A 23,526-nucleotide genomic window follows, 5' to 3' on the forward strand; every position below is an offset into this window, starting at 1 on the left:
CAGAATACAATGACTGGAATGGAAGCTACACTAGGAATCAATAGCAGACAGATGATACAGTGGAACGGATCAGCAATCTGGAAGAGAGAGTAGTGAACACCACTCAAGCTGAACAGCAAAACTTTTTTAATAAAATTTTTTAAATGAGGAGAGTTTGAGGACAACATCAAGCATACTAATATAGCATTCTAGGGGTCCCAGAAGGAGGAGAGAGAGAGAAATGGGAGGGAAATTTACTTGAAAGAACAATATCTGAAAACTTCCCTAATCAGGGGAAGGAAACAGACATCCAGGTCCAGGAATCACAGGGAGTCCCAAACAAAATGAACACAAAGAGGTCTGCACCAAGATACTTTATAATTAAAACATCAAAACTTAAAGATAATGAGAGAATCGTAAAAGCATCAAGAAAAAAGCAACTAGTTACATACAAGGGAACCCCCATTTGACTATCAGCTGATTATTAGCCAGAAACTACACAGACCAGAAATGGAGTCCGATGATTTTTTTTTTTTTTTNTTTTTTTTTTTTTTTTTTTAGCTGAGCCATCTTGCCACCTATTGGCAGCTCAGCGGCAGCTCAGCTTGGGCCAGGAATCAAACAGGTAACCCTGCTGCTCAGAGCTCTCATTCTTGAGTGAGCTCTTAACCAACTGAGCCACTCGGCCAGCCTGGAGTGTCATGATATATTCAAAGATCTTAAAAAAAAAAAAAAATCCTCCCCCCACACACACACTTCCTAGAATACTCTGCTTGGCAGGGTTATCATGCAGAATTGAATCAGAGATAAAGTGTTTCCCAGACAAGCAAAAGCTAAAGGAGTTCATCACCACTAAACTGGATTTATAAGAAATGTTAAAAAGAGAGTCTTCAGTCTAAAACTCAACTACAGAACAACCATCATGAAGAATTGCTTGAAGTCCAGCTGAGCAGAAGTCCTGCAACTAAGAATATACAGAAAAAGCCACCTCAAGGCTGGTAAGTCTATCTATAACTATATCGATATATCAATTACAAAAACAGCAGAATACACATTCATTTAAATATTCTCCAGAAGTGATCACATTTTAGGCCATAAAACAAGTCTCAATAGATTTAAGAAGACTGAAGTCATATCAAATATTTTTTCCAACCACAATGGTATGAAACTAGAAATCTATTACAAGGAAACAATTGGAAAAAAAACAAAAATACATGGAGGTTGAACAACATGCTACCAAACAACCAATGGGTCAAGACAAAGATTAAATAAGAAACTCACAAATACCTTGACACAAATGAAAATGGAAACACAATGTTACAAAATATGTTGGACACAGCAAAAACAGTTCTAAAAGGGAAGTTTATAGTAACACCAAGCTTACCTCGGGAAACGAGAAAACCCTCAAAATAAAATTTTTTTTAAATCTAACTTTACACCTAAAGTAACTAGAAAAATAACAAACAAAACCCCAAATTAGTAGAAATAAGGAAATAATAAAGATCATAGTGGAAATAAATGAAACAGCAACTAAAAAATACAATAGAAAAGATCAATGAAACTAAGAGCTGGTATTTTGAAAAGATAAACAATACTGATAAACCCTTAGCCAGACTCATCAAGAAATAAAAGGGTCCAAATAAATAAAATCAGAAACGAAAGAGAAGTTACAACCAACACCATAGAAATACAAAAGATCATAAAAGAATACTACAGGGCCCGCCGAAGGGCTCAGTTGAGAGTTGGCTTAAGAGCGCGAGCTCTGAGCAACAGGGCGACCAGTTCGATTCCTACATGGGCCAGTGATGCTGAGCCCTAACTGAGCAGTCGCTGAACTGCCCACAGGTGACAGGATGGCTCAGATGGTGTAACAACAAGATTGCCTGTTCAATGGTGGGCTATGACCACCCACAACTAAGACTGAATTCTGGCACCTTGAGCTGAGCTGCCACCGGATGGCTCAGTGGATAGAGCGTGCGCTTTTAACAACAAGGCTGCCGGGTTCAACTCCCGAATGGGATGGTGGCTACGCCCACCCGCAACTAAGATTGAACACAGCACCTTGAGCTTAGAGGCCACAAGCTGCCGATGGGAAGCCAGATGGCAACTGGCGCCCTCCACAACGAAGATTGAAGAGCAACAACTTGACTGGTCCCCTCCCCCAATTCCCCAACACTGTTCCCCTCCCCCAATTCCCCAATAAAATCTAAAAAAAAAAAAAAAAAAGAATACTACAAATAATTATACACCAACTGAATGGACAACCTAGGAGAAATGAATGAATTCCAAAAAACATACAACCTTTCAAGACTGAATCAGGAAGAAATAGAAAACTTGAAAAGCCTGATTATTAATAATGATATAGAATAAGTAAACAAAAAACTCCCAACAAAAAATAGAACCAGACCACTTCACAAATGTTTGGTGAATGAATTCTAGCAAACATTTAAAGAAAAGTTAATACCTATCCTTCTCAATTATTCCAAAAAATTGAAGAAGGAACACTTCCAAACACATTCTAAAGGGCCAGCATTAACCTGACACCAAACCAGACAAGGAAACTACAAGAAAAATAAGTACATTGCAGGCCAATATCCCTGATGAACATAGGTAAAAATCCTCAATAAAATATCAGTAAACTGAATTCAGCAATATTAAAAGGATCATAAAACATGATCAAGTGGGATTTATTCCAAGGATGCAAGGGCTGTTCAATATCTGCCGATCAATCAGTGTGATACACCACATTAACAAAGGATAAAAATTATATGGTCATCTCAATAGATGCAAAAAAACCCATTTGACAAAATTCAACATCCATTTATGATAGAAACTCTCAACAAACTGGGTATGGAAGAAAAGTAGCTCAAAAGGTCATATATTATATGACAAACCCACAGCTAACATCATGCTCAATGATAAAAAGCTGAAAACTTTTCCTCTAAGATCAGGAACACGACAAAGGTGCCCACTCTCACCACTTTTATTCAAGGTAGTATTAGAAGTCCTAGTCACAGCAATCAGATAGATAGATAGACAGATAGATAGATAGATAGATAGATAGATAGATAGATAGATAGATAAATGGCATCCAAATCGAAAAGGAAGAAGTAAAATTCTTGCTATTTGCAGATGACATAATGCTAAATATAAAAAACCCTGAACACTCCACCAAAAATCTATTAGAAGTAGTAAATGAATTTAGCAAGTCATACAGTACAAAATTAATATACAGAAATCTGTTGCATTTCTATACACTAATAACAACTACCAAAGAGAAATTTGAAAAACAATCCCAATTTATGATTGCATCAAAAAGAATAAAAAACCTAGAAATAAATTTAACCAAGGAGATGAAAGGCCTGAACTCAGAAAACTATAAAATATTGATGAAAGAAATTGAAGATGACAAAAACAAATGGAAAGATATACTGTGCTCATGGATTGCAAAAGTTAATAATGTTAAAATGTCCATACTACCCATGGTGCTCTACAGATTCAATGCAATCTCTACCAAAATACCAATGTCATCACAGAACTAGGACAAATAATCCTAAAATTTGTACAGAACCACAAAAGACCCTAAATAGCCAAAACAATCTTGAGAAAGAAGAATAAAGCAAAAGGTATCACACGCCCTGATTTCAAACTATACTACAAAGTTATAGTAATCAAAATAGTATCACGTGGTACAAAAACAAACACATAGATCAATGGAACAAAATAGCAAGCCTAGAAATAAACACTTGACACTTATATGGTCAATTAATCTACGACAAAAGGCAAGAAAACACAGTGGAGAAAAGACAGTCCCTTCAATAAGTGGTGTTGGGAAAACTGGACAGTTACACGCAAAAGAATGAAACTGGACCACTTTCTTCCACCATATACAAAAATAAACTCAAAATGCATTAAAGACTTAAAAGTAAGATATGAAACCATAAAACTCCTAGAAGAAAACATAGGCAATAACCTCTTTGACAGTCTTAGTACTAATTTATTTTTTTTTTTGGTGAGGGAGGTGATCTGTCTCCTCAGGCAAGGACAACAAAAGCAAAATTAACAAACCGAACTATATCAGATTAAAGTTTCTGCACAGTGAAGGAAGCCATCAACAAAACAAAAAGGCAACCTACTGAATGGGAGAAGATATTTGCAAATGATATATACAATAAGGGATTAACGTCTAAAATATATAAAGATCTCATACAATTCAATATCAAAAAGCAATCTGATTAAAAAATAGGCAGAGGGCCTGAATAGACATTTTTCCAAAGATGACATGCGGATGGCCAACAGGTACATGAAAAGTCGCTGGACATCACTAATCATCAGGGAAATGCAAATCAAAACCAGAGATATCACCACACACCTGTCTGAATGGCCATTATCAAAAAGACAATAAGTGCTGGCAAGAATGTGGAGAAAAGGGAACCCTTGTGCACTGCTGAAGGGATTGTAAATTAGTGCAGCCACTATGGAAAACAGTATGGAAGTTCCACAAAACATTAAAAATAGGACTACCACTAATCATTATGTTGTTTTGTACACCTGAAACTAATACAAAAGAAAAATAAAAAGAACTACCATTTGATCCAGCAATTCCACTTCTAGGTATTTATTCAAAGAAAATGAAAACACTAACTCAAAAAGATATGCACCTCTATGTTCCCTGAAGCATAGCCAAGATACGGAAGCAAAGTAAGTGTCTATCGATAGATGAATGGATAAAGAAAATGTGAGATATGTATACACACAATAGAATATCACTCAACCATAAATAAGAATGAAATATTGCCATTGGTGACAACATGGATAGACCTAGAGGGTATCACGCTAAGTGAAATAAGTCAGACAGAGAAAGACAAATGCCATATGATTTCATATATATGTAGAATGTAAAACACAAAACAAATGAACATACAAAACAGAAATAGACACATATGGAAAACGAACTGATGGTTGCCAGAGGGGAGGGGAGAAATAGTGAAGGGGATGAAGAGGTACAATCTTTCAGTTATAAAATAAATAAATCACAGGGATATAATGTACAGCATAAGGAATATAGTTAATAATATTATAAAAATTTTGTATGGTGACAGATGGGTACTAGACTTATCATGGTGATAATTTTACACCTATATACATATCAAATCACTATGTTGTACAGCTGAAATTAATATAATGTATGTCACCTATACTTCATTAAAAAGTAAAATTTATTGCTTTCAAAAATAAATATATTCTGCAAAATGAATTAGAAATAAACACCTGAACAATACAACAGTCATAGGAGACCATTTACCTGAACAAACAAAGCAATGATGGCAATTCCATGCGGCTTCCCCACGGCCTCATCAATACTGCCATAAAGGGTGGCATTCCAGTGGATCAGATGGAGCTGGGTGGGTAAAAACAGACAGGTCACCTCGTGACTTAACACACATCTATGTAGAAAAACAAAGATATATCAACTTTCCTTACCTGTATTTACAGGGTATCATATGCAACAAGAGTATCAGAAATAGACACAAACAGACTACTGCTTTAATACAGGTCCTCTGTAGGAAATCTTCCTTCTTATTTCTGAACACGAGCAATGTTTAGTGGATTGCTGCCTCTCGAGTTCTGCTTTAGTCCTAATCAGGACCACATCTAAGGGGACTGGCAAATTTCACACTGATTTAGTTGCCTTTTTTTTTAACGTCACACACTCTGGATCTCAATGGAATCAAACTCTGGGTTTGGGCACAATTACTAGAACTCATTCAAACAATTAGTATCTGTAGTATTTTCATCAAGAATAAGACAAAACCAGTCTCAAAGTCTGGTAAATTATTTCAGCCCTGTAAGAATATCCAGAGATAGGCCCTTACAAGAAATGCACAATCTTTTTAAAGCCACAGTAAAATAACAAATGCTGATATGGAGCTCTAAAAGAAGGCCATTTCCTGCACTGGAGATAAAATGTTATCTGTGAAGGAATGACAAACAACGCTCTAGAAGATTCCTTCACTCCTAGCCTCATAAAGCTCCGCAGCTTTCAAGTTTATCTAGAATATGCACTTGTTCCTAGAGCACTGATAAAACACTTGCAAGAAGCCAAATTCAATTCCCTGGTTAAAACTAAATGGCCCCTGAGGTTCTTAGTATAACCGTAGCTAGGAAAACTGTCTGCCTCACATATTTGCTTCGTCACTATGGTTTTTAATCAAGTTATAATTACTTACCACCTTAAAACACTCATATAAAAATCAGTTCTAATCCAAAAAGACACAGCTAAAATTCAATCACCATGTCATTTTAATATCCATATTAAAATATTATGGAAAATTGTCATGAGGATTGCCACAAACTTGATTTTTCCACGGCTGAATTTGTCCGAGTATCTGAGATTATAAAGCTGACCACTAGGGGGAGGTAATGAAGTCTTCGGCCCATTCGTATTAGAAGGGGTAGCCCTGGAAAAGACTCCCCAAGGCCAGGCTAGGTCAGGCTATGGAAAACCCACATGGCCTATGACTGCCCAATAAATGTAACTGTCACGGCACTGCCTCTATATAAACAATGTTTTATAACCTTTCCGTTAATAATGTAAGACAGACTAATTTTAATCTTTCCTTTTCTGGCTGCAACAACAGCATAGGCGTCCCAGTGGTGCAGATTAAGTGTACAGTGACACAGATAAGAACTGATTGCCTTCATTAAATCAACAAAGAAGGCCCAAGGTTGAAATCTATTTTTATTAGACAAATTACAAAGTTCAAATCACCATTTTTCTTCTCATAGTAACATTATAGGTTATTTTTTTCTGAATACAAAACAAACCAAAAAAAGCATGGTTTTTGTTTGTTTGTTTGTTTTGGTTTTTGGTTTTTTGGGTTTTTTTGCCACTCCTCATAATTCAGCAACAGCATCACTCACACCAGCTCTTCAAAAGCTGCTTTACATTTTCTTTGTGTTTAAAAAATTGAGGGTACCCACTCCTTAAGTGTATCCTGCATATGGTGATTTCGTTTCAAAGAGTATATAGTACAGAAGAGTAGCTACAGTGGAGAAGCCTGACAAACACTCCCTGAGCCCAGTGACCAAGGTCAACCTCAACAGTTGATAGTAGGCACCCTTGATATGATGTGATGAAAAGGAAACTTGACCTCTGTAATCTTCCTTCCAATGACTCATCTCATCACAAGGCAAAAACCATCAGACACATCTCAGTAGAGGAACATTCTACAAAATGCCTGATCAGTATCCCTCAAAACTGTCAAGTCATCAAGAACAGAGTCTGAGAAAATGTCACAGCCAACAGGAGCCTCAAGACACATGAGAAGTAAACGTAATGTGGGATCATAGGCAGATCTTGGAATGGAAAAAGGACATTAGTGTAAAACTAAGGAAAGTGATTTTAAAAAGGACTTAATTAAGTATAGATTTTGGTCCACTAATTATAATAAATGTAACATACTAATATAAGACGGTAGTAATAGGGAAACAGTATAGGTTACGTGGAAACTTTCTGTATTATCTCCACAATTTTCACATAAATCTACAACTGCTCTAAAAAAATACAGTCTATTAAAAAAAGAAAAGAAAAATCCAGGGAAATGCTGGCACTTTAGCCAACCCAAGCTAACAAGAATAAGGGAAGGTTGCTATGACCCTTGTGTGAGTAGCACAAAATGAAAAGAGCAAGAAAACCTCTACCACCTGTTGTTCAGTCCACCGTCCGGGTCTGAAATCATCACGTGAGACTTGACATTTCAGTGGCAGAAGGGATTCTGCCCTCACAGTCAACAAAGGACCCAAGCTACGAAAACAAAGCTCTGTCTCGGTGCCTACTGAGAAACCCTCTTCTCTGGGAGGCTCTCCTTTAAGACCAAACAAACATCATTAGAGATCCCCTTTCCAAACCACTCAAGGATGGTTAATTCAAGTACCAAGCAAAGTTCCACCACATTCTGGAAATCCTTTGTAACCTAGTATGTAGCTTTAGCTGACTCAGTGCTCCGGCGCCCTTCCTCACTCCACCTGTATGAGTCTGCTAGGGCTACCGTAACAAAGTACTACAGATTGCGTGGTGCAAACAACAGATATGTATTTTCTCAAAGTTCAAGGCTGGAGTCCAAGATCAAGGTGTCAATAGGTATGGTTTCTTCTGAGGCCTCTCTCCTTGGCTTGTAGATGGCTGCCTTTTGCTCTGTCCTCACATCAGCTTTCATCTGCGCATGGCTGTGTCCAAATTTCCTCTTCTTATAAGGACACCAGTCAGGCTTGATTAGGGGCATGCCCTAAATTACCTAATTACCTCTGTAAAGATCCTGCCTCCAAATATGGTCATATTCTAATGTAGTAAGAGTTAAGACTTCAACATATGAATGGGGGCTGGGGGGGGGGCGTGACACAATTTCAGCCCACCACATCATACATCTCACCCTTTCCCCATCCTAATGAACTGTTTCAGATCTCAAAAGCTTGAATTANGGGGGGGGGGCGTGACACAATTCAGCCCACCACATCATACATCTCACCCTTTCCCCATCCTAATGAACTGTTTCAGATCTCAAAAGCTTGAATTATTCATATCAACTTCTGCCACAGCCTCTTCTTTATTTCTGTCATCTTGTATTTTGCCTGATATTAGTGTTGTTCTGGTCCATAAAGCAAGGCCGTAGAGACAGGAAACTTTTCAGTGCATTTGAAGAGCTAAGAGTACCTTTGTGGGTAGCTAGAGGGTACGCAAGTCTGGCAGCGATGGGAAAGATGAGGTTGGAAAGTTAGAAGAGTTAAGGTTGCACAGAGCCTTCAACTTTATCATAGCGGTGTTTGGGGAAATGCTAAAGCAATCTATTACTGCAGTGAATATTATTATTACTTATGCTGCTTAGAACCAAACAAACGCCCCCCTACCAATGTCTTTCCTTCAGAGGTCCTTTTAGCATTACGAGAATGGGTTGAAATATTGGACATGTGAGTCTGGAAGATAAGCTTGGAGGCTACCACAAAAGTTCCAGCTGGAAAATTATGATAGGGGTATGGTTAATTTTATAGCCAGGCTATGGGGCCCAGTTGTTTGGCCAAACACCAGTCTAGATGCCGCTTTAGATGTGATATGATAACATTTAAATCAGTAGACTTTGCATAAAGCAGACTACCCTCCAAAATGTGGGTGGGCCTGAGGTCCCCTAAGGAGAAGCAATTCTACCTCCATAACATACTTTTATAACATAAAAACGCCACCCGAGTTTTCAGCCTTTGGCCTGCCCTGCAGATTTGGGGCTTGCCAGTTCCTACAATCACGAGAGCCCGTTCCTTAAAATAAGTCTCAACTTGTCCCAGATACAGAGATAAATAGATACAGACATATACAACTGTTTAAATATATATCTGTTTCTCTGGACAAATCTGAATAATACAGGTTGTGCAAACAAAAAGTATGAAGATGAATAGAGGTTTACATCTGAACAAGAGTAGTACCAATAGGAATAAAGAAAACGGGCTCTAACAATTAAAGTGGCAATATTTGAAATTTATTCTCCTAAGACTAAACACAGTTCCTTTGGAGACGAGAAACGGGAGCGATAACAACCCACTGATGACCAGAAAGAACACATTAGGACTTCTGCTCATATTTATTTTTATCCAATGCCTTTTTTATTTCAGGTTTCCTAGGCTTCACAAAATAGCTTTAATTAGACAGATGATAGATAGATAGATAGATGATAGATAGATAGATAGATGATAGATAGATAGATATAGATAATACATACTAGTTGATGAGTGTAATTTATTAATAAATATACACATATTAAGGATATGTGCTCCAAAATTTCTTTGGAAACAAAAGGGTTTGAATGGAAAGGCATATGATACTAAGAATATGGTTTAGAAAGGGAAGAAGTGGCCCACCGAGTCCAAGGGAGGCTAGTAGAGGTCTAAGCAGACAGTTATTATCAGTCAAGGGGGTGGTTTTAGAAGACGAACTTCCAAGTCTGGGCTCTGGGGTGCGTCTGGTCTACAGCAGGGTACAGAATGGAGAGGCGGGAATACGGTGCACTTTTGCACCTATATTGATGAATTCTTAGAGGCAACGTGCTCTCAGAAAAGATCTCTGAGCTAGCAATCACAAATCTGAGAGTCTTGTTTCAGCGCCACAACTCTTTAGCTCTGTGAACTTCACACAGCATTAACTTCTGTGGGCATCAGTCTCTCTGACATAAGGAACACAGTATCTTACAATCTTGGCTTATTCACACATTTCTCTGTCCTCCCATAGTACTCTGTTTCTACATTCTTACCACATTTCATTGTCATTAGCATTGGTTATATGCAGCCCGCAAAGGCCTATAGAAACAGGGTGATGAATTTTGAGAATGGAGAGCAGCTTACCATTTATAGTGAAGACCGAGTACATAAATGCCCCTACCGTGTGTCTAGGGTGAAGTCATATTGTTACTACCTCTGCTGCCTAGACTCGACTCTGCTCGGCCACTTCACTCTTTCCAGGTCCACTGGACTAAAGGTGACCCCAGGTGGGACTCAGCCTCACCAAGGCCTTCTGGAGCCTAGACCTTCCTTGCCTTGTAAACACACAGTACAGAGGGTGGCAGAGAGGTGGCCTCTTTCAGTTTGAACCCAAATCCCTACAATGGCTACCGACAACCGTAGTTGAAAAAACAGGGATGAGATTTCATCCTCAACTGAAACAATGGGCAGTTCTCCACTCTCCCTTCACTGATTCCCCCTCAAAAGGCAAAAAGGTTTTGGCTTCCTCCCAGCTCAGGTATGTCAGAGTAGAGGAAAGTGGTTTTCTATAACAATTAAAGCAGCGTCTTTCCTCACTTCTTGCTGTTGCCCCCACCCCAACACTCCCCAAACATGGAGGCCTCCGAGTACGTGGACGACGTGGCCTCTTACGTAACAATGCATGTATTACAAAGAAATAAAAGAGCAAAGGTACATCATTACTCTAGCAGCATCATGACCATCATTCCTTCCTATTAAAAAATCTCACAACTGTAAACATCCTTGTATAGTTTTAGAGAAAATCCTTGACTGAGCTTTTGCCCAGGGCTCACAAATTCAAATTGCCTGCAAATGGATTATGCTGCTCTGCTATTAGTACCTGTGCAATGTTAATCTTAATGTACTTAACTCACAGCAATAGATAAATTTGTCCAAAGTTATGAAACTGTGACAGGCTGTAGCCTCATAATCATCTATTTGTCACAGAGAAAAATAAGTTTGAAGATTTCATGGCAACCTAACAGAAAGCTATCTTCAGGATAAATGAGGTTTCTTATTAACATAAATAACATGGCAGCATTAAAGTACAAAAGAATGAATCATGAGGAATGGAAAAGGCAGTAAAAACTGAAAAGGCAATTATGACCCACAGATTTCTTTCCCCAGCCCTGTGCGCTCGCTCACACAAGTTCTGTGAAGTCTCCCATCTTCTAATGCTGATGGACATTTCCTTTCAAATGGTTTAATGTCACCTCAAGCAGAATATTTCTAGAACTAATATCAATTCCCTTCAAAAATAAATAATAAAAATAAATAAATAAAAGGTGCCCTCTCACTATCTCCTGATGGAGTCCCCACCCTCCCACAAGGGCAGAGGTGTTATCTGAAAGCTTGAGACCTTGGACCCACACCCCTTTATCTCCAACTCACCAAGGCCTTTTCTGGCCCCTAATTGTTTGCATTACAAAGCCCAACTAATCTCTCTTTAAAGCAGCTTTCACCACATTTTCTCTGTTCAAAAATGTCTAAGTTCCTTTATTTCTTACCCATATCAGGCTTAAATTTCTTTAACTCCTTGCTAACTATCCCTAAAATACTCAAATCAAGTGTGTCTCCTCACCCCTTGCCACACCTGTCCCCCAATTCTGTTTATGTTCCACTTACTTGGAACGCCATTCCCCACCCTGCCCCGCCCCTTATCCAAATTCTACCTAGGCCATGACAGGCACTTCACAGACGGACACATAGACTGGAGATGGAGCTGATGGAGAGGAGGCCGATACAATTTGAACAAGTAGATGTGAAGGAAAAGTGATAACTGGGGTTTCCACTGTAAATCATTTACCAAAAGTAAGATGAGTTCAGGGGGTAGCCGGTTAGCTCAGTTGGTTAGAGTGCAGTGCTCATAACACCAAGGTTGCTGGTTCAATTCCCACATGGGCCAGTGAGATGCGCCCTCCACAACTAGACTGAAACCACTATTCAACTTGGAGTCAGGGCGGCCAGTTAGCTCAGGTAGCTAATGCACAGTGCTCCTAACACCATGGTTGCCAGTTCGATCCCCATGCCCTCCACAACTAGATTGAAACAACTATTTGACTTGGAGCTGATGGGTCCTGGAAAAACACAATGTTCCCCAATAAACTTAAAAAAAAAGAAAAGTCAGATGAGTTCAGTTTCAGATGAGTTCAAGTTACACCAAAACTGTCAAACTGGTCTCCCATAAGAGATGCTGAACTAAAACTGCCTTGAGAAGAACTGGCTAAAGGCACAGGCTGCAGATATCCCTAGGTGTCTACAGATAACCTTACAAAGTCAGTTCACCAAGGGATCAAGTCACGAAAGAGGCTGACTGAAGGGCAAGGGCTGAGCTTTGGAAAACGGTGAGACGAGGAAAAGGGGATTGAAAATCAAAAATGCAGGAGAAAACCCAGAAACTTCCAAAGCCCTTTTAGGACAAAAGGGAAAAGATTTTCTAAAAAAAAGTATGGTCAACAGTGTCAAGGCCAACAAAGAAACAAAAGAAAATGAGGACAGAAAGAGATTCCAGATCCTTTTCTTTTTTAAGATTTGAGAAGGCAGTTGCAACATAACAAAAGCAGCAAAGGAAGAACATAAAAATAAAGCCATTAGGATAAAATGAGGGGGTAAGGTGGTCAGTGAGTATCAGAAAACAGGCACCAAAAGGTAGCTGAAGTGATTGCTACACAATTTTTTTTTAAAGGAGAATGGGAGGTGCCTCGTTAGCCCAGTAGGTAGCGCATCAGTCTCATAAAAAGGAGAATCGGTATGCTTGAGCTTAAGCAAAATTCACCTTTCCCTTTTAGCATTTTTTTAATTACTTAATGGGAAAATGTAAAAACTGAAAGAATCACAGACTGCTATAAATTTTGATGTCAGAAGTACTAGGTGCACTATGAACTCAGATGGAATTGACCCTGAAAACCATTTTTCTGCCAAACTATAGTCATCAAGAACTTGCCTCTGAGCTAGGCCACGATATAGTATAGATTCAGAGGAAAACGAATCATCAAGGGCAGATCCCAGTTTCTGTGTCCTGACGTGGCTTAATTAATTGCTGTCCTCAGTCCCAAAGAAAGTCAACTATGGAGGGTTGTAAAAAATCCAGCTAGATTTTGAGTTTTAGAAGGCAAGTATCTCACCTCACCCATGCTTTATCACTCCCAAAATATCCATTCTCAGAGAGCTCAGAAAGAACTAAAAAATTAGGAAAAGGAAAAAAAGTTAATATCTCAACTATGCCTATGATACTGGGAGTTGAAAAAAAGAAGATATTAAGCACTGAAATTTTTTAAAAAGAATAGGAAACTGGAAGTGAAATGTCTGAGTAACAAAACGGGAGCATTAAATAACTGAAAAACAGCAGAGAGAGCACCCTCTGTCCAGACCCACTCTTAATTTTGTGAAGCAGCCATTCATCTGCAGATAAACTGAGATTTAGTGTATATTATTTTCAAGTGCTGCTGCATTTTAAGATGTCATTGTCAATACATTATATAGCTATTACTCAGAGAAGGACATTCAAGGTGTAGACAGATATAATAGTGACGAAGTGCTGTAAAGCATGGGATGGAAAATAAATTATTTGAAATTCTATCTCTAACTGTCTCCTACTTGTTATATTTGCCTAAACTTAATTATGTAGCTTCTTATGTAGTTAAAAGAGAAATAAGAGGACGTGTTAAAGCATTTCAGAGCAACTTCATCCATTAATATATTAATATCAAAAGGTATATACGGTGTTCTTAGAATCCTTAATTTAAAAGGCACTAGTTCTATTTCACGTTTAATATAAGATCAGAAGCAATTAAAACTGATTCTTTCACATTGGATTCTTGATTTTCCAAGAAATACCCTCTCTCCTATTTTCTAAAAATAAAAATAAAAAATCTGAATTGTGGGTTATGGCTACAATTAAATTGCTGTAACTTAACTTCTCTATATTTTACTTGTTGTTCTATAAAATAAAGAAGGTAAAGAGATTGTGAAACCGTCTTGGTGTTATAGAACATAAGTCATGTATAGATTGCATCTGTTCACTGTGTACGGTCAACCAGTGAGTAATGCCGGTATTCTCTCGCCCCTTGGGCCCCAAATGAGAACCACATTTGACAAGAGTTGTGAAATAATGTCAGCACCCATCAAAACATTTATTGAGCCCTGATAATATCAAGGGTTGTGGTGTTAACTGCTTTCAACATTAGGAATACAAAGACCTCACATGTTTTTATAAAAGAATTCAGGGTGTGAATGAATAAGACTATACAATTGGTAGTTCAAAAGATGAAGAAGATGAGTGGAAAGCGTAAATATGCAACATAAATGACAGAAGATGCTTTGGGTATTTGTATTTATTTAATGAGCTCTGAAGCTACAGCCCCACCCCCAGCACTGTTCTTTGCAAACATTACCTCACTCAGTCCTCACTATCATCTTTACAATGGCAGATGCCATGACTGTCAGCAACACCCAATATTAACAAGAAGACGGAGGCACAGAAGGTGCAGTGCCTGCCCCAGGCTGCCCAGCTCACAGGTGACAGAGCCAGGACATGCACCAGGCGGTGTGTCTCCACCACCTCTCTGCCAGCTCTCTCCTCCACAGAGGGACACTAGAAGACTGATCAGGGTACAATCCACAGTGCGAATGTTCACACAAAGCATGGAGGAATGACAAACATCGCTCTCTACAAAGAAAAACCAGGGGGAAGAAATGGAGAGTGTGAAACCCAAGAAATAAACGGCTCGTAATCCAGTCAGGCTGTGCCCACGCCAACAGCACACAATACCGGGGTGGACATCTGGTGTGAATGAACGCTCTTAACTACCATCTCCTTGGAAAACTACCTGAGCTCTCGGAGTCTCAGCGTCAATGAGAGATCACACTACCTACCACGTAAGGCATTGTAAGGACCAGAGGTGTTATCCGAAAGCTTCTGGTAAATATCACGGAAGTGCTGACTAGAGCCAGTTAGGGTGGGGAGAAGCAGGTATGCCAACGGGGAGGTAGGCAGTGTCGTGTGTAAAGGCCACGGTTTTAAGTGAAATAAGTCAGACAGAGAAACACAAATGCCATATTATTTCATTTACCTGTGGAATCTAAAGAACAAAACAAATGCACAAACTAAATGAAACAGCAACAAACTCATAGATACAGAAAACAAACTGATGTTTGCCAGAAAGGAGAGACTAGGGAAACGGGCAGAAAGGGAGAAGGGGATTAAGAAATACAAACTTCCAGTTGTAAAATAAGTCACAGGGATGAAAAGTACAGCATGGGGAATATAGGCAATAATATTGTAATAACTATGTATGAGGACATGATTATTAGACTTGTTGTGGTGATCACTTCATAAGGTATATAAATCACTCATGTTGTACAACTGAAACTCATATAATATTGTATGTCAACTATAATTTTTAAAAAACAAATGAAGAAAATGAAGAGCAGCATGGTCTTTGAGAATAAAATGCTCCTCTACCTTCAGTTAGGCTGCGCTCTCATTACGCTTCCTGAACTCACCCGTTTATTTTCTGAAGGTTTAATGGTAACTAACAACGCTTTCCGTTATAGACAGCCGCATCACTGCCACCAGAGGCACAAATTCAAACACCTCCAGGAGCTAGGCTGATAAACGAGAGGAAGATGGAAAGAAGCAGGCAGGAGCAGAACTGTGAAAACCTGAAATCGGAGCCCTGGCCCAAAGGTGCTTAAATTCCAAAATTTAAAAGAACACAGAAACAGCTGGATCCGTCCCTAAATCCAAAAATCCAACCCACAGGCCTTTCATGCTCATGGTTAGTATTCTAACACCAAGATCTCCTGCCTGGAAGGGAAAAGAAACCCATCGGAAAGGAACTGTCTGCTTCCGGCCAGGACATCCCACTGTCCTTTCTTCCTTCCTCCTGATTTGACAGCTGAGTTGTCCATCTTCCTGTCTAGGAGTCAACATCTGCCTCAGCTCTGCACATTCTTCTCCTGCCCTCTTAAGGGTCTCTGGCCCATCAGTTCTTTACTCTCCTGAGTCTTTGACCTGATGTCTCCCTATTAGCTCGTTTTCTCATCATCGCTTAAATCTGCAGATTTCTCTCACTCTTAAAAAAAAAAAAAAACACTTCCTTGACCTCACATACTACTTTCTCTTGGCAGCAGACTTTTTCAAAAACTTATCTACATTCCCCATCACCACTTCCTCTCTGCCCTTTTCCTCCACAATCCATTGAATTTGTCTCTCATCCCCATCACTGTAGTGAAAGTGCTCTCCCCAGGTCCACCAGGAACCTTCTGCTAAACCTGGCTTTGGCTTTCTTGACAGCGCGACAGCATCCGAGACCCCTGCCTGTTCTCACGCCGCCCCCTTCCCATGGGTTCCATGGCATCGCACTCTCCAGGTTTTGTCTTCCTCAACAGCCACTTCATCTCAGGCTCCTTTACTGGTTTCCTTCCCCTGACACTCCCTAAATGGTGGTTCTGTGGGGGCTCCATCCTCTCACCTCGCCTCAATCAGCATATCCCTGTTGGGTGATCTTATCCACCCCCATGTCTTCAATGATCATCTGGATGCCTGTGATTCCAAAATCAACATCTTTCTGTCCTGAGCTAGATCCCTTTACTACACTGACATATTTTAGAGTTAGCATTTCGTAATAAAGTCCCTCCAGCACCCCTCAGACCTATATGCCTCCCTCTTTGCTCCTAGCTGCTACTGGACCCAAACCAGAAGTCTCTGCCATATCCTCTTCCCTTACAAACAACCAAGAGCTACGTCCTGCCATTTCTACCTCCTTAAAATCTCCCAAATCCATCTGCTTGGCTTATTCCCATAAGCAATTCCTTAGTTTAGATATCCATTAATTTATTGCTAGAATTATAGCCCAGGTCTCTTAACTAGTCTCAATGCCTGCAAAGTTGGCTTTTCAGATTCATTCTCCATTTTGCAGTTATACAGAGCAATCTGATTTGGTTGCCCTCCTTGAAAAGGTCATCTGGGGCTTCTTACCATCCATAGGGTTTAGTCCAAACTCCTTAACAGGCAATGCACTAAAAGAATATGTCTTTCTAGAATCTTTGAAAGTGTGGCAATTTTGGTTTATTATGTATTAACTGTTTCAGGTAACTCAGTGGTAACAATTAGAGTAATAAGCTCTTCTTAGTAATAAAAATGACTCAATTGTAATTGAATTTAAAATTCAGCACCATTTCATTTCTTTGTGAAATAGACCACTGTCAATTTTCACACTCCTGATTTTATGTATCTAACACATTGTCTAATAACCTTATTTTCAGGAACAATATTTTTAAAAATTCAATTACAATATTCAAAATGTTACAATTTACAGTAAAATGCACTTATCTGAAAATGTTAAAGAAAAACCATTTTAATCCTCACTATTAACACAGCATACAGGTTTTCACTTTTTGAATTGCAATTATCTACAGCAAAAATCAGAACTATTTTATTAGAAATATGAGAAGGCACATGTTGTAGAGGAAAGAGAATGTTAATTGGTCGAGTCTCAGCATTACCAATGTCACTTTGGGCAACTTATTTAACGCCCCTTGACCTAATTATTCAGCTGAAAAGTAGATATAACATCTACCTCGAGGAGATATTTTAATGATTAAATAATATATGGCACGTGTCTGGCACACAGATGATATGCATAAGCATTAACTTTGCTCCCACAATTCCCTGAGCATTGCTATAAAATGGATCTTGCATTACCTCCATGGCCATGAGATAATGCAAAAGACATAAAACTTGCCAACAATTTAAACATCCTGGATCTACAAAACATTAGGAACTTTGACAAGCTAAACAAATAAATGAATACATAGAAACACATGTAACAGAATTTCACCATATACATTCCCCATGGAAGGGAGGAATTTCCCCCGACTACCACTAGATGACTACGGAGAAAGGCTATGTTAATCTCACAGACAAAAAGCTTATAGTAAAAATCTGCACCTATGCTTTTCCCACAAAAATGCTTCCTTATTTATGTAAGTTTTGTAATTTACTTTAAAATCATAACAAACTAATCCAACTCACTTGTTGCTCAAGAGAATTGCACAAAGAACCATTCTTTAGCAAAGTCGCCATAAACTACATCAACTCTAGTGCTAATTAAAGGGGACGATGCTTCCCCGAGGTTTGTGGAAGACTTTCCTGCCAACACAGGAGCAGTGCTATAGGGAAAAAAATACAAATCATTTTAAAGGACGTCCTAGAAAACTGGATTTTCACCTACTACTAACCTAAAACACTCAGTCCAATTTTCTCTTCAATGCTGTGACAAGGTAAAGTACCACTTTCATTGACTGAGGTGCAACTTGTACCAAAACAACTCGGGTAAAAAAAAGGTCAAGTAGGAACAGGAAAGGCATCAATGGGTGTGACCCAGAAAGCACTCCCAACAATTCAGATAGGAAACCTAACCTACATTTGTATGGCAATGCACTTCAATTTTGTACAGCTCATACTGACACCGGGAGAAAAACATTTCTAAAATGAGACGATTACACTTTGTACACAATCCAAATGTAGAATCCTCAACGATAAAAGTGCATGAAATGTTCAGAGGGCAGTTATGGGAACACCAATTAGGGAATGGGGGTCTCACTTATGCCTGATCCTGCCAACCATGGGGCCTGTCTCTCCAGGGCGGGCCGGGGTCTCTGCTCTACAACACTGTCCTTCCCTCGGTCTGCGTAGTCATGGCTGTCCAACTAGTACACTTACTGCCCTATGCAACACCTTTATCATTTTAGTCACCCCAACTGTTCTCCAAAACCCTATGTAAATTCAAATAGAAACAAAATGACTGTTTTCTAAAAGTTTTTACTATAGATAGCACCTTCTTTATACAAGTGAAGTATATCAATGAACATTGATATAGTTTCATGTGTATATTGAGATGGGCCCCTTAGAAAAGTAAGAGCCTCCCTTGCTCTAAAGTCACATAACTCAGAAGATAATTTTGCTCCCTAAAATTATTATAGAGGTATACAGTTATTATCCTTGCACTTGTATAACACAGTACTAGATGTTTTTAATTAATTTACTGTTAAGCTTCAAACAGGAATGAAAGTTTAATAAGAATAGTTTGTGGGGAAATGGTAGCCACTTTATACGTGAGCGTTTTGCAGCATGTTTCCCACAAGGCCTTGTGATGGAGTGAAAAGCGAGGACTAGCTACACTGCACAAAGGTGGATATTCAATTTATAATTGAAGGTCCAATGGTGATATACTATAAAAATGTAAATTAAAATGAGAAAACATAATCACTATAAAAAATATTTATTGAGCACTTACCATATTTAGCTACCCTGAAACTACAAGGTCTGGTAAATTTTCAAAGTGATTGCAGAAGAGATACCTTATAGAGCAAAAAGTCACTTTTTCAGGTAGGCACCTGATTTGTTCAGCAGCACAGCTGACTTCCACTCATCATCCACTCCCCTCCCCTCTCCTCCATAGAATTGGCAATTGCATTTGCCAATCAGGAGGCCAAATGCTTATAGGAAGGCTAGACGCCGCCTCAGTCCCACAGGGTGAATCTTGATTAAGCTAAGACAATAACAGCCCTGTCATTGATCTTGAAATAGCTGTTTCAGGAACCTACATGTATAGAAATTGTAGCCAATGATACATGAGAGGGGAAAAAAAGATTTGAAAACTGGTAACAGCATGGATTGGTGCAACCACTTTGATTAACTACTTGGCAGTATCCACTAGAGCTGAACTGTGCCTATCCTACAACCCAGGCTACACGTCTATGTTCATCAAAAGGCTACAATATTCACAGAAGCTCTGTTCTAACAGACCAGATCTGAACGCAATCCAAATGTCTATCAACGGTGGAAAAAAAAATACACTGTGAAAAATTCACATAATGAAATACTCTACATGAAAATGAGCAAATAAAAAGTACACACCATAATGTAGAAGAATCTCTAGACATAATGCTGAATAAAAAAGAGCTCGATATAAAATAATGCAAATTGTATGATTCAATGCACATGAAATCCCAAAACAGGCAAAACTTATCTGTGACATTAGAAGTCAAGATCATGGTTAACCTTGGAGGAGCCATGAAGGAAGCTTCTGGAATACTGGTTATGTTCTGTTTATTAATATGAATGCTTTCTTTATATTCACTTTGTGAAAATGCAATGAATTGTACATGTGATTTGGGCACTGTTCTGTATGTATGTTATCTAGCTATAAAAATTGTACTTTAAAAAACAGATGGGGCCGGCCGAGTGGCGTGATGGTTAAGAACTGGCTTGGGACGCCAGAGGGCCCTGGTTCGGATCCCACATATGAGGGCCAGTGACACTGCCTTCCACAGCTAAGATGCTGAACAACAGCTCAACCTGGAGCTGGGCTGCCGTGAGTCGCCGGCGACGGCGTAGGCTGCAGCCCCTGTGGCAGTGGGTTGCCATGGGCTACCGTGTGTAGCCAGCAGCCAGCGTGAGCAGCCAGCAGCCGCAGTGAGCGGCCGTCCAGAAGCCGGCGACTGATCTGCCTTGCCCGGGAAGAGCGCAATGATGGTGCCAACTTGGGCCAGTGAAGCAACATCCTCCAAAACTAGACTGAAGAACAAAAGGACAGCAACTTGTCTGTTCCCCTTCCCCCAATTTCCCAGCGCTGTTCCCATGCCCCAATTCCCCAATTAAAAAAAAACCAGATGGCACGATAAGCACAACCAATAAGAGACAAAAACCTGATAAATTCGACTTTATCTAATCTAAAAACTTTCGGATGTCATGCAATACCATGAAGAAAGTGAAAAGACAATCCACAGAATGAAATAAAATATTTACAAATCATATGTCTGATAAAGTATCTGTATCTAGAATAAAGAGCTCATACAACTCAATATAAGACAAATAATCCAATATTTTAAATGAGCAGAGGGTTTGAATAGAAAGATATACAAATGGCCAGTAAGCACATGAAAAGGTGCTCGTACGATTACTCACTAGGGGAATGCAAATCAAAACCACAATGAGAGACCACTTCATACCCACTAGAATGGCTATAACCAAAAAGACAGATAATAGCCAGCGTTGACCAGAAGGCGGAAAAATTGGAACGCTCATATACTGCTGGTGGGGTTATAAAACGGTGCAGCCACTTAAGAAAACAAATTAACAATTCCTAAAATGTTAAACAAAGGGTTACCATATGACTCAGCATCTCCACACCTAGGTATATACCCAAGAGAAGTGAAAATACATGTACTTGTTTACAATACAAATGTTCATAGGCACATCATTAATAATTGCCAAAAAGTGGAAACAAACCAAATACCCACCAGCTGATGAATGGACAAACAAAATGTGGTATATCCATGCAATGCAATACTCTCCAGCAATAAAAAGTAATGAAGTACTAATACAGGTAAAACTAATATAGGTAAAACTTTATGCTAAGTGAAAGAAAGAAGGCAGTCAGAACAGACCACACATTGTATGATTCCATTTATATAAAATGTCTCAAATAGGAAAATCTATACAGACAGGAAGCAGATTAGTGGCTGCCTAGGGCTGGGAGGATAGGGCAGGGAGTGTGACTTTCTTTTTGGGGTAATGAAATTGTTCTAAAATTAGAACATGGTGATGGTTACAAAATGCTGTAAATATACTAATGTAAATATACTTGTACACTTTAAATGGGTAAATTTTATGGTATGTAAATTATACCTCAATAAAGCCATTTTAAATACGAGATAATAAAGTTTCTCTTCGTACAAACTTTAACCATTAATTTGTGAGGATTTGATGCTTAGAGGTGATACAGTCATCTTGCAACCTTGAGTGAAAAAGTCAAAAAGAAAAAGCCAAAATGCTGAATTGGCTTAACAGAAAAATGGAAATAAACTGGCCTTTGATATATGACTGACAAGCTGAATTAACCAACCCTGGAACTGCCCTTTGGGACTTCATGAAATGAGTGAGGAGAACTTTCTTATTATTTCTTAGTTGTGTCTCCCATTACTTGCCTAAAACCAAGGCACCTCTACAAAAAGAGATGTGGGATGCTGAGCAAAAGTACTCCATTAGTTACTTACATCAAATCTTTTAGATGTATACATAGCATAAGAAATTTAATAAATACAAGAGAATTTTTATTATGATCCAAATTTGGGCTTCTGATAGACAAGATGTATATTTCTTGAAAATAAAGTTCTAAGAGTAGACAAAAGTGGATTGAGCTTTTTGCTCTGGTATAGGGCTTTTCACAGAAATAGACTATAAGGCATTTTCTATTGTATATCACCATTTTATAATATCCTGAAAAGTAAAGACATGGAGAACATAAACTAGTCATCAATGAGCATAAAATGTATCATCAGCTAACACAATTTTAGGAGCATAAATCTAATCCTAATCTCTTATACTCACATTAATATTTCTTAGTAATAAACAGTAGACTGTATTACTTGTTTATTACTGAGTGAGTAGCTTAGTAAATTTCAAGAATGGATTAATTATTGATATGGATAAGGACAACATATGCTACTATTAGAGCGACAATCATAGTGTGTAAACTAAGGGCATAAAATAGCCATTATCTAGGCTCAGGAATATAATTTCCCCTTAGTAAAGTATGACACATTTAGGGCTTACTCAGGAACATTACACATTCCTGTGACAATGATAAGCAGTAGTGATAGGCTATCAAACTGAAATTGCAACTGTTACCCCATGACATTGTTCGAAGAAACGATACTGTGTGTTCTTATATTAACTCATTTACCTAGAGCCAGATTTAAATGGATACATAAGCAAATATCAGCTGCTGCAATAAATCCTGGTGTGGGATCTCTCTTCTTAGTTACAGATCTGCACATCCATTCCCTTCCTGGACATTTCTACTGGATAAATTGCAACTGTCAAATCCAAAATATATCAAAGTATACACCACAACTTTCCACCAAAACAGCTCCCCTATGGCATTCCTTATGAGTTCCACCGTTCTTCCAGTTGCCAACGCTCAAATCTTAGAGGAATCAGACTCTTCTTTTCCCCTGATCTCCAAACTATCCAAGCCCTCAGTAAGCTCTAACTGTTCTCTATCCACACATTTCTAACACTCCCTTCTTTTCCTTGTCAGTGCCATCATCCCAGTTGACAGGATCTGAACATCATGCATAGTTTTTAAAATTATTTTTTAAGGGTATCACCTCTTCTGATCCATGAAATAGATTATGTTTTACTAGAAAGAAAGTTTTACAAGTGCAGTGATTTTTGCATATTTTGTCATTTGT

At 38.8% G+C, this 23,526-nt stretch overlaps 1 protein-coding gene across 1 annotated transcript in view; it reads right to left on the reverse strand.

Moving 5' to 3' along the window:
- Positions 1-23,526, reverse strand: part of CA8 (carbonic anhydrase 8 (inactive)) — a 92,374-nt gene that overhangs the window by 41,112 nt on the left and 27,736 nt on the right. The window contains exon 4 of the mRNA XM_019661129.1: positions 5,285-5,380. Coding sequence (XP_019516674.1) covers positions 5,285-5,380 — 96 coding nt within the window. The remainder of the gene's footprint in view (positions 1-5,284; positions 5,381-23,526) is intronic.

Source organism: Hipposideros armiger, unplaced genomic scaffold, assembly GCF_001890085.2.
Source record: "Hipposideros armiger isolate ML-2016 unplaced genomic scaffold, ASM189008v1 scaffold_336, whole genome shotgun sequence".
Lineage (NCBI taxonomy): Eukaryota > Metazoa > Chordata > Mammalia > Chiroptera > Hipposideridae > Hipposideros > Hipposideros armiger.